General features: G+C 44.0%; 1 protein-coding gene across 2 annotated transcripts; it reads right to left on the bottom strand.

The window, feature by feature from the left end:
• Positions 1-4338: 4338 nt before the first annotated feature.
• LOC108702668 (sterile alpha motif domain-containing protein 10) lies at positions 4339-13513 on the bottom strand. Of its 2 annotated transcripts, XM_018238273.2 has the most exons (5): positions 12006-13507; positions 8642-8823; positions 6335-6503; positions 4844-4984; positions 4339-4761 (listed from the first exon to the last, which is right to left on the bottom strand). In XM_018238273.2, exons 1-5 carry the CDS (start codon positions 12088-12090, stop codon positions 4742-4744), a joined length of 597 nt encoding a protein of 198 aa, XP_018093762.1. In that variant the 5' UTR covers positions 12091-13507; the 3' UTR covers positions 4339-4741. The 2 variants fall into 2 exon arrangements, with proteins under 2 accessions (XP_018093762.1, XP_041433863.1); XM_041577929.1 differs by lacking the exon at positions 4339-4761 and having other exon boundaries at positions 4830-4984; positions 12006-13513.

The raw sequence follows: 13513 nt of genomic DNA, 5'->3' as shown, positions 1-13513 counted from the left end.
ACTGTACCCTAATACTTACCTCCTGCCCCACTGTCTCCCAAACTTACTGTACAGTAACGGAATAAGCCTGAGCTCTTATGTAGATGGGGAAGGGAGTAGATGAGACAAACACAGGGCTGGAACTAGGGGCAGCAGAAGAGGCATGTGCCTGGGGCTCAAAGGTGAAGGGGTGCTGGACATTTGCCTCTTCTGTCTACTTACCTCTAGCACAGTTTTGAATATGTGCAACAAATCTACTATTTGTGCCAGTAGCATTAGGTAAAAAGGGAAAGGGACAGGCTAGATGGGACATACAGAAGGCCATTCTAGGGATGGAATAAGCCTGAGCTCTTTAGGTAGATAGGGGAATGGACAGACTATATGAGACAGACATAAGGCCATACTATGGATGGAATAAGCCTGAGCTCAGGTAGATAAGGGAAGGAACAGACTATATGAGACAGACATAATGCCATATTGGGGATGGAATAAGCCTGAGCTCTTTAGGTAGATAGTGGAAGGGGCAGACTAGATGGGATAGACATAAATTATAGGGGGTATTTATGCCAAATCCCCAGAATGAAAAACAGCGCAGTTATGGTAGAAGTGCAGAATCTCATTATGCAACAAATTAATCACATCACAGAATCAGAATTGATGGTTTATTAAAAAGAAACTTATTAAAAAAGACAACAAAGTAGGGATTGTGGGAGGCTCGGTACCCCAAAGCACCTCCCCTTTTGGCACCTGTTTGACTGACCATTCCACATCAAGGGTTACACAGAGGTAACAGTCTCAGTGATACCAAATGTGCCCCCTGTGACCCCACAACGATCCCTCCTTATTTCTGCAGGCCCTGACCAAAGAGCTGACAATCTAAACCCTATCAGTAGCTTCTTTAGATACGTTAAACTTATTATACCCTCAATATTCACAGTGTTTAGCTGATATATCGATATAGTATGTACAGTAAGCGGTCATATGCATTTGTATATAGGAATAAATAAATATGTACAATATAAACAGCGAGTCAGGAAGAACAGCGGCACATCACGTCTGTGGGCCAGTAGCATTATTCTCTTCTGCTGAGTAACATTCAGACTCACAACACTACTGGCAATTACACTTTGTAGGGGTTATATAATGAAAGGCACTAAGTTTGCCCTGGGGCAAAAATCCATAGCAACCAATCAGCAGGTAGCAGTTATTGGTCACCTGTTTAAAAGTAAAACTCTTATTGGTTGCTATGGGTTACTGCTCCTGGGCAAAATTAGAGCCTTTTATTACATATAAGGGTGTGTGTTTTTATTTTTTATATTTTTATTTTTGCAACATCTGCTTGGTTGCTATGGTTCACTGACCCTAGCAACCAGCCCATTGTTTGAATGCCTAACTGATGGATAAAGAACTGAACAGAGGCTTGAAAGATAATTAAAATAAATAACAGCACCAGAAATCTGACTCCCCTCTCTGCGGCCCTAGCAGATTTATTTCTAGGATAAAGTCATTTTTAAGGTTAACTTCCCCTTATTTTACAACTAATTAATGCTGAGTCTTGTATCATTGTATTTCTGTTTAATAGTGGGAGGATCACAGGTCTCTAGTGTAAGTCCCCACAAGTAGTTCCTTGCACCCATTATATTGCACTGAGTTTCCCCTGCAGGTCAGTAGAGAACAGGAAATATTTATATATATATATATATATATATATATATATATATATATATATATTTATATATATATATATATATATCTGTCCAACCAGATCGCACTCCATGTTTAAAACATAGCCTTTATTAGCTTGTTAAAACGTAACAAATAGTAGCGTTATTCGTAACAAAGTAGTAGCGTCATTTGTAACAAGACACTTATCTGTTAGAAGTCCATCATAGACGCTAAATTCATCCACACTCACGCGACGTTTCGGGAAGCATCAGTTCCCTTTCTCAAGCGTATGTATCGTGTAGTAGCGTGTAGGACTCCATTGCACAAACCGTTTGCTACTATTTGTTACGTTTTAACAAGCTAATAAAGGCTATGTTTTAAACATGGAGTGCGATCTGGTTGGACAGATATAGTATGAAAAGTGGAATTACTCACCGCTATTGCGATCAGCACCCTATACTCCATTGTGTACTAGAAAAGAATTCTGGGCATCACGATCGTTGGAATTGTATATATATATATATATATATATATATATATATATATATATATATATATATATATATATACACGCACACACAAATATACTATATACCCTAATCGTGGCACACCTCCTGGTACAGAATGACATATAGAACATTCTATTATTTAAAGGCTCAGATTCACTGCACAGAATAATGAAAGGCAATTGTATATTTCGCTCCACCCCTCCCTGTGTTTCCCATCTCACATACCATCCATTTTAATGGTGCTCTACAGCTACAAGGTCCCAGGAGACTAGCAGATGCCTAAACTTGCACTGGATTATTAGAATTAAACCTCCCCAATGATCCTGATGTAGGTTGCTGATCTCCTGGTGGGCCCTACAGAGCCCAGGATTATTCCATCTGCATAGATTTATGTACCCTATCTGGTATAGACCCCCCCAATGTCTGCTTCACCTTGTCCAACCCTGACCTACATCTACACTCATAGTCTAACACTGCCTCTGCACCCTACTCATATTTCAGCACTGCCTTTGCACCCTACTCCCAGTCCAGCACTGCCTTTGCACCCTACTTATAGTCCAGCACTACTTATAGTCACATTACAGCACTGCCTCTGCACCCTACTCATAGTCCAGAACTGCCACTGCACTCTACTCATGGTCCAACACTGCCTCTGCACTCTATTCATAGTCCAGCACTGCCTCTGCACCATACTCATCCCAGCACTGCATCTGCACCCTATTCATAATCCAGCACTGCCTCTGCACTATACTCATAGTCCAGCATTGCCTCTGTACCCTACTCATAATCCAGCACTGCCTCAGCACTCTACTCATAGTCCAGCATTGCCTCTGTACCCTACTCATGGCCCAGCACTGCCTCTGCACCTTATTCATAGTCCAGCACTGTCTCTGCACATTATTCATAGTCCAGCACTGTCTCTGCACCTTATTCATAGTCCAGCACTGCCTCTGCACCCTACTCATAATCCAGCACTGCCTCTGCACCCTACTCATGGTCAAACACTGCTTCTGCACTCTAGTCATAGTCCAGCACTGCCTCTTCACCCTACTTATAGTCCAACCTTGCCTCTGTACCCTACTTATAGTCCAGCACTGCCACTGCACACTATTCATAGTCCAGCAGTGCCTCTTCACCCTACTTATAGTCCAGCAGTACCTCTGCACCCTACTCATAGTCCAGCATTGCCTCTGCATCCTACTCATAGGCCAGCAGTGCCTACCCTACTCATAGTTCTGCACTACCTCTATTTCCTTCACACAAACCTACACTGCTTCTACTTGTGCATAGCCCTGCACTGCTTGTGCTTCCTGTGCATAGTCCTGCACTGTTTGTACTTCCTACACATAGTCCTGCACTGGTTCTACTCACTACACATAGTCCTGCACTGCTCCTACTTCCTACACATAGTCCTGCATTGCTTCTACTTCTTCCACATAGTCCTGAAGTGCTGCTACTTCCTACACATAGTCCTGCATTGCTTCTACTTCCTACACATGCTTCTACTTCCTACACATACTCCTGGACTGCATTTACTTCTTCCACATACTCCTGAACTGCTACTACTTCCTACACATAGCCCTGCGAGGCTTCTACTTCCTACAGTCCTGCACTGCTTCTACTTCTTCCACATAGTCCTGCATTGCTTCTACTTCTTCCACATAGTCCTGAACTGCTGCTACTTCCTACACATAGTCCTGCAGTGCTTCTACTTGCTACACATAGTCTTGCATTGCTTCTACTTCCTACACATACTCCTGCACTACTTTTACTTCTTCCACATACTCCTGAACTGCTACTACTTCCTACACATAGCCCTGCGCTGTTTCTATTCCTACACAGTCCTGCATTGCTTCTACTTCCTACACATAGTCCTACACTGGTACTTCCTACACATAGTCATGCACTTCTTCTACTTCCTACACATAGTCCTGCACTGCTATTACTTCTTCCACATAGTTCTGAACTGCTACTACTTCCTATACATAGCCCTGCATTGCTTCTACTTCCTACACATAGACCTGGGGGTATATTTATCAAAGAGTGAAGTTAGAGATCTCCACAATCCGCAGAGTGAAATACTGCCTCTCTCTATTCATTTCTATGGGATTTTTAAAGACGTATTTATCAAAGGGTGATAATGAAAGTTCACCATTTGATAAATACACCTTTAAAAATCCCATAGAGAGGCGGTATTTCAATCTGCGGACTGTGGAGATCTCTAACTTCACTCTTTGATAAATATACCCCCTGGACTGATTTATGGCCTATACATAGTCCTGCATTGCTTTTACACACATGTATTCAGCTCTTTACACAAAGAGCAGGGTCCATTGCCAGTTGCCTCTATTGTACAATGAAGTGCAGAATTTTGCAGACAGTTCCTGCAGGACTTTCTGAAGGAAATCTTGTACTGAAGATGATTTGTTTGAGATACAGTCATCTAATTATGGTGCCAGAAAAATGTACATGCAGGATCTGCGCTCCCTGGCCAGTCCCCAGCTGCTGAATGGAGGATGAGGAATGGCAGCCAGATCCCAGATGTGACAGTCACAGTGATTTCATTGTGTCCCTAAGACTCTTGACTCTCAGAAGTTTCCATAGGAAGCTGCAAGATAAAACATGTGTCAGTGAGGGCAGGATGGGGGTGGGGGACACACAAATACCCTCTCAACCCTATTCCTCCTTACCCTGACTGAGCAGTTGCAGATTTCTCACTTCCTCCCGCACCTGCAACTGCAGCACCTGTTGTAGCACCTCCTGCCGCTGTAACTCATGGGTAATTCCCATGCGCTGCAGCTTTTCTGCATTTAACCTCAGCAAAGCACGACCTGCAGGAAGGAGAGAACATGATGTCATGTGTTGCATCGGGGCCCCAGAACTATCTTACTGACAATACACACACATACACACACATACACAAACACACACATACACACATACATACATACACACATACATACATACACACACATACATGCACACACATACATGCACATACATACACACACACACACACACACACGTCCAAACACATACATACTAGGGATGCACCGAATCTAGGATTCGGTTCAGGATTCAGCCTTTTTCAGCAGGATTCGGATTCGGCCGAATCCTTCACCCTGGTTGAACCGAATCCTAATTTGCATATGCAAATTAGAGGTGGGGAGGGAAATCGCGTGACTTTTTATCACAAAACAAGGAAGTAAAAATGTTTTCCCCTTCCCACCCCTAATTTGCATATGTAAATTAGGATTCTGTTCTCTCGCAAAGGATTCAGAGGTTCGGCCGAATCCAAAATAGTGGATTCGGTGCATTCCTAATACACACACACACACACACATACATACATATACACATCCACACACACACTGATACATATACACACACACATTCATACACACACACACACACATACATATACAGTACACATCCAAACACATACATACACACACACATACACACACACGTCCAAACACATACATACTGTGACGACCTCTAACTTCACTTTTTCATAAATATACCCCACAGGCTATAGAATCATTGAAATAAAAGGACATTAGTTGTGACCCAACTGGCAGCAAAAGAATTGTGAAATCCAAGTCTCTCTTCTTTATCTCAACCCCCCCCCCCCAGGCTCTGGGTTCTGTTTCTTCCACTTCATTCACTTTTTACATTTTAATTTTATCCTGTAGTGCCTGGGGATTGAGGGAGATTGTGTGAGTGTTGCGGGACACTGTGATTCAGGCCAGCAACATATAGATCTGCCTGTGCACAGCAGGGTTTGTACCTGTGATGGCATAATGGGAGAAGAGAGAGAAGAAGTGCCCCAGGAGGGGAGTTGGTACCTGTGATGGCATGGTGGTAGAATGGAGAGGAAGTGCCCCAGTAGTGGGGTTGGTACTTGTGATGGCATGGTGGGAGAACGGAGAGGAAGTGCCCCAGGAGGGGAGCTGGTACCTGTGATGGCATGGTGAGATAAGGGAGAGGAAGTGCCCCGGGGGGAGCTGGTACCTGTGATGACATAGTGGGAGAACGGAGAGAAAGTGCCCCAGGAGGGGAGTTGGTACTTGTGATGGCATAGTGGGAGAACGGAGAGAAAGTGCCCCAGGAGGGAGTTGGTACTTGTGATGGCATGGTGGGAGAACAGAGAGGAAGTGCCCCAGGAGGGGAGCTGGTACCTGTGATGGCATGGTGGGCAAAGGCCTCCACATAGATGAGATAGTTGTGGGGGCAATGCTTCTTTAGCCACTTGCAGACGTCCTGTTGGCTCCACAGAACCACTGGTTTGGTGAGGCTGCTGAATGACGGGCTGGTGTGATAATTCCCATACTGATCACTGGGCCGGATCTGCACAGGAGATAGAAAGCACGAGTCCATATAGAGTAAGGGAAGGCTGTTTAATTTGTACATGTAGTGGCCCAATTATGTCATTGAAAGAAGTCCATTGAGTCTTTGGCCATCCATGTTTGAGGCAATTGTTGGGCCAGGGGATCTTCTGTGGGCCTAAGGGGACCCATCAAGAAAGGACCAAGTCAAAACCTTAGAATTACTTAAGAATTTGAATACCGTAATGCTATGGTTCATGGGGTGATACCCGCATGCAACTGACTCCAGAATGAAATGCCAACATTGGGCACTGGCCGAGCACAGAACAACAGATCTCGGCATGAAAGTGATTGATTGACAGACAGATGTTTAACTTTGGGCAAAATGCCCTATGTGCCATAGTGCTCATAGAATGTCTGTTGTTTATACCACTATAGCCTGGCATGGTATTACTAAATTGGCAGTCGTCAGAAAATAATGAGGGCCTGTCTGGGCCACCCAGTGGCCAGCTAGTGGGTCTGAGCTTTTTACCCAGTCTCTACTGAACTCACAGAACATACTGTAAGTAAAGTTATTTGCCCCAGTGGTGCTAATGGAGCCACAATGAATTGATCTGCCCCAGGACAGTCTGGTTGTTACTTTAAAGGGTTTCTGTCATGCTTTTTTATGGTGTCGTTTTTATTTCTAAATTACACGGTTTACTCTGCAAATAATTCACTGTATCATGTAAAATTTAAGTCCTGAACCAACAAGTATATTTTTTTAGTTGTAATATTGGTGTGTAGGCACCATCTCAATTTACTTTAGGCGGTAAATTTAATAATCGGCGGAAATTCGCCAGTGGTGATATCGCAGCCATCGCAACAGTTCGCCAGGCGAAAATTCGCTCAGACAGCGCTAATTTACTACAATGCAAAAGTTGCGTACAGGGCACCAAATGCTGGAGAATTTTCGCTATCGTTACTTTGGCAATGCGAGCAAATCAAAGCGAAGATGCGCTAGCGTTCAATTCTGCCTAGAGCCACTTCGTTAGAGGTCTTTGCTCAGGCTAATATACCAGGAAATTTAAAGTTGAATGGACATATATGTTGCAGCAAATACATTACATTACACAAGCCCAGGGAACCTTAATAAAGACAATAGAGTTGTTATAATGCCCTACACATGAGCCCACTGTATAGTTTATGTTCCATATGTTAAAAAATGTAGGGGGGAAGCCGGTTACCCAACAAAAATTTTAAGGACTTTTGCAGCCTATCACTCTGAAAAAAGGAAAAGACGCCAGCGTTTTTTGGACTTAAGAATGAGAAGAATGAGGAAGATCTATGCACTCAGTGCACTTCGCCTGGTCTGAGCTGGCGAACGCAAGTCTGGCGAAATAGGTAACGTTCACTAAAATCCGCATCTTGGTGAATTTGCGGAGTAACGTTCATTAACCAGAGCGAAAAATTAGTCTGGCGATAGAGTGCGTATCACCGCTAGCGTCCGTCTCTTTCGCTAGCGAAGTGACACCTGCGCCCGTTAGTAAATCTGCAAAGTCCCTAAAAAAAAAGGCAACACTGGTGAATCTTCGCCAGCGTTAGTTGATTCGCCCTTTAGTAACTCTGAAACTACTTTCTGACAGGCTCTTGTTTCTCCTACTCAATGTAACTGAATGTGTCGCAGTGGGACCTGGATTTTACTATTGAGTGCTGTTCTTAGATCTACCAGGGAGCTGTTATCTGGTTACCTTCTCATTGTCCTTTTGTAAGGTTGCTGGGGGGGGGAGGGTGGTGATATCACTCCAATTTGTAGTACAGCAATAAAGATTTTCAGAGCACAAGTCACATGACTGGGGGCAGCTAGGAAACTGACAATATGTCAGATTTCAAAATAAAATATAAAAAATCTGTTTGCTCTTTAGAGAAACTAATTTCAGTGCAGAATTCTGCTAGAGCAGCACTATTAACTGATTTTCCCCATGACAGTATCCCTTTAAGCACCATTTAGTGGAGGTTGGGTTATAAACAAACTGGTATTTGCCCCTGTGGATTTCCTTGCATTACAGTAACCAAACTAAATGTGGCACAAGGAACTTCCAGAGCCAGGAAAGTCACAACTGGGTGTCGCAAGAGACTTGGGGTAATATTGCTACTACATGTGCAACGCAGGGCACCTACCTGGGTTACCTCTGTTCCGGGCTGTTTGAGGAGCTTGATTGCCCTCCCTGTGGTTGAGCGTTGGCCACGCCCATCGTGCCAGGTCAGACTGCTGCCCATCTCCCTCTGGAGGCGTCGGCTCAGGTTTTCTGTGGACATTGTGTGTTCCAGAAGGTTCTGGCAAAACCGGAAGTGGGTGGCGGCTGCCAGAGAAAGAGAATTACATGGCACGGATGTGGGCACTCGCTGTGGGAAAAACTGGAACTGAATTTGGAGAAAAGTTTTCCCCCTAAATTGAATTGGTTTGAATCTGACCCTTTATATGAAACTGACTGCCTCACTCCTTGAGGTACCCCTAAAATCTACTGTCCTGTCTCCCAATTACACCCATTAATACTGTCCCACTCACAAACAATGAACTCACTGTCCCACTCACACACTATACTCACTGTCCCACTCACAAACAATGAACTCACTGTCCCACTTACACACTATACTCACTATCCACTCACACACTAAACTCACTGTCCCACTCACACACGATACTCACTGCCCCACTCACACACTATACTCACTGCCCCACTCACACAATATACTTACTGCCCCACTGACATTATACTCACTGCCCCACTCACACACTATACCCACTGCCCCACTCACATTATACTCACTGCCCCACTCACACAATATACTTACTGCCCCACTCACACAATATACTCACTGTCCCACTCACACACTATACTAACTGTCCACTCACACACTATACTCACTGTCCCACTCACACACTATACTCACTGTCCCACTCACACACTATACTCAATGTCCCACTCACACACTATACTCACTGTCCCACTCACACACTATACTTACTGTCCCACTCACACACTATACTCACTGTCCCACTCTCACATTATACTCACTGTCTCACTCACACACTATACTCACTGTCGCACTCACACACTATACTCACTGTCCCACTCATACACTATACTCACTGTCCACTCACACACTATACTCACTGTCCCACTCAAACACTATACTTACTGTCCCACTAACACACACTATACTCACTGTCCCACTCACACAATATACTCACTGTCCCACTCACACACTAGACTCACTGTCCCACTCACACACTATACTCACTGTCCCACTCACACACTATACTCACTGTCCCACTCATACACTATACTCACTGTCCACTCACACACTATACTCACTGTCCCACTCACACACTATACTCACTGTCCACTCACACACTATACTCACTGTCCCACCACACAATATTCTCACTGTCCCACTCACACACTAAACTCACTGTCCCACTCACACACTATACTCACTGTCCCACTCACACACTATACTCACTATCCACTCACACACTAAACTCACTGTCCCACTCACACACTATACTCACTGTCCCACTCAAACACTATACTCACTGTCCACTCACACACTATACTCACTATCCACTCACACACTAAACTTACTGTCCCACTCACACACTAAACTCACTGTCCCACTCACACACTATACTCACTGTCCCACTCACACATAATACTCACTATGCACTCACACACTAAACTCACTGTCCCACTCACAACTATACTCACTGTCCCACTCACACACTATACTCACTGTCCACTCACACACTATACTCACTGTCCCACTCACACACTATACTCACTGTCCACTCACACACTATACTCACTGTCCCACTCACCACACTATAACTCACTGTCCCACTCACACAACTAACTCACTGTCCCACTTCACACACTATACTCACTGTCCACTCACACACTAATACTCACTGTCCCACTCACACACATACTCACTGCCCCACTCACACACACTAACTCCACTGTCCCACTCACACAATATACTCACTGCTCCCACTAACATTATACTCACTAGCCCACTCACACACTATACTCACTGCCCCACTCACCATTCATACTCACTGTCCCACTCACACATATATACTTCACATTCCCACTCACACAAATATACTCACTGTCCCACTCACACACTATACTCACTGTCCACTCACACACTTACTCCACTGTCTCCACTCACACACTATACTCACTGTCCCACTCACACACTATACTCACTGTCCCACTCACACACTTATACTCACTGCCCACTCACACACTATACTCACTTCCCACTCACACCTTACTCACTGTCCCACTCACACAAAAAAAAAAAAAAAAAAAAAAAAAAAAAAAAAAAAAAAAAAAAAAAAAAAAAAAAAAAAAAAAAAAAAAAAAAAAAAAAAAAAAAAAAAAAAAAAAAAAAAAAAAAAAAAAAAAAAAAAAAAAAAAAAAAAAAAAAAAAAAAAAAAAAAAAAAAAAAAAAAAAAAAAAAAAAAAAAAAAAAAAAAAAAAAAAAAAAAAAAAAAAAAAAAAAAAAAAAAAAAAAAAAAAAAAACTCACTGTCCCACTCACACACGATACTCACTGCCCCACTCACACACTATACTCACTGCCCCACTCACACAATATACTTACTGCCCCACTGACATTATACTCACTGCCCCACTCACACACTATACCCACTGCCCCACTCACATTATACTCACTGCCCCACTCACACAATATACTTACTGCCCCACTCACACAATATACTCACTGTCCCACTCACACACTATACTACTGTCCACTCACACACTATATTCACTGTCCCACTCACACACTATACTCACTGTCCCACTCACACACTATACTCATGTCCCACTCACACACTATACTCACTGTCCCACTCACACACACTATAACTTACTCGTCCCACTCACACACTATACTCACTGTCCCACTCTCACACTATACTCACTGTCCCACTCACACACTAAACTCACTGTCCACTCACACACTATACTCACTGTCCCACTCACACACTATATTCACTGTCCCACTCACACACTATATTCACTGCCCCACTCACACACTATACTCACTGTCCCACTCACTCACTCACACACTATACTCACTGTCCCACTCACACACTATACTCACTGTCCCACTCACACACTATATTCACTAGCACTCACACACTAAACTCACTGTCCCACTCACACACTATATTCACTGCCCCACTCACACACTATACTCACTGTCCCACTCACACACTATACTCACTGTCCCACTCACACACTATACTCACTGTCCCACTCACACACTATACTCACTGTCACACTCACATACTATATTCACTGCCCCACTCATACACTATACTCACTGTCCCACTCACACACTATATTCACTCTCCCACTCGCATGTGAATACATTACATTACATCTGGCACGAACCATCTCCCAGATCCCAAACAAAGACCTTTGGCACAACCCCCCAACCGTGGGATAGAACCCCCCGGGACTTACTCTCCATGGTGGCCCTGACCGGACTGCAGCTCCCTCTGCCCGCCCGAGTCCTCTCCCTAGTCCGGGCAGGAAGGTCAGTGAACATCGGGCATTGGGGTCATAGACGCAGGGTGGGAGCCGCGCGGAGCTGTCTGATTGGGGAGGGAGGAGGGGAGGGAGGGGGAGCAGCTCTGGGGCTGCTGGGAGGTGAGAGAGACTCTGTATTAGCTCCGAAACGTCTGATCGTCCTTCTCATCTGTCTCTCCATCCTCATCCCTGATGTCTCTTCATCTGCATCCTCCTATGTGTCGTCATAATCATCCCTGATGTCTCTCTGTCCTCATCCTCAAATGTGTCTCCATCTGCATCATTGATGCCTCTTCATCCTCATTTATCTTTCTATCCTCATCCCTGATGTCTCTCCATCCTCATATGTCTCTCCATCTGCATCACTGATGTATCTCCATCCTCATCTATCTTTCTATCTTCATCCTCAAACGTGTCTCCATCCTCAATGTGTCTCCATTCTCATTCCTGATATCTCTCCATCCTCATCTATCTTTCTATCCTCATCCCTCATGTCTCTCCATCCTCATCCCCAAATGTGTCTCCATCCTCATTCCTGATATCTCTCCATCCTCATCTATCTTTCTATCCTCATCCCACATGTCTCTCCATCCTCATCCTCAAATGTGTCTACATTCTCAACCCTGATATCTCTCCATCCTCATCTATCTTTCTATCCTCATCCCTCATATCTCTCCATCCTCATCCTCAAATGTGTCTACATTCTCAACCCTGATATCTCTCCATCCTCATCTATCATGTCTCTCCATCCTCATCCTCATATGTCTTTCCATCTGCATCACTGATGTATCTCCATCCTCATTTATCTTTCTATCTTCATCCTCAAATGTGTCTTCATTCTCATCCTCAAATGTGTCTTCATCCTCATTCCTGATATCTCTCCATCCTCATCTATCTTTCTATCCTCATCCCTGATGTCTCTCCATCCTCATATGTCTCTACATCCTCATATGTCTCTCCATCTGCATCACCGATGTCTCTCCATCCTCATCTATCTTTCTATCTTCATCCTCAAATGTGTCTCCATCCTCATCCTCAAATGTGTCTCCATTCTCATTCCTGATATCTCTCTATCCTCATCCCTCATGTCTCTCTATCCTCATCCTCATATATCTCTCCATCTGCATCACTGATGTCTCTCCATCCTCATTTATCTTTTTATCTTCATCCTCAAATCTGTCTCCATCCTCATCCTCAAATCTGTCTCCATCCTTATTCCTGGTATCTCTCCATCCTCATCTATCTTTCTATCCTCATCCCTGATGTCTCTCCATCCTCATATGTCTCTCCACCTGCATCACTGATGTCTCTCCATTCTCATTTATCTTTTATCTTCATCCTCAAATGTGTCTCCATCCTCATCCTCAAATGTGTCTCCATCCTCATCCTCAAATGTGTCTCCATCCTCATCCCTGATATCTCTCCATCCTCATCTATCTCTA

This window comes from Xenopus laevis, chromosome 9_10S (assembly GCF_017654675.1).
Source record: "Xenopus laevis strain J_2021 chromosome 9_10S, Xenopus_laevis_v10.1, whole genome shotgun sequence".
Taxonomy (NCBI): Eukaryota; Metazoa; Chordata; class Amphibia; order Anura; family Pipidae; genus Xenopus; species Xenopus laevis.
Note: the sequence above shows the minus strand (reverse complement) of the source record. Positions and strands in the feature narration are given on the sequence as shown.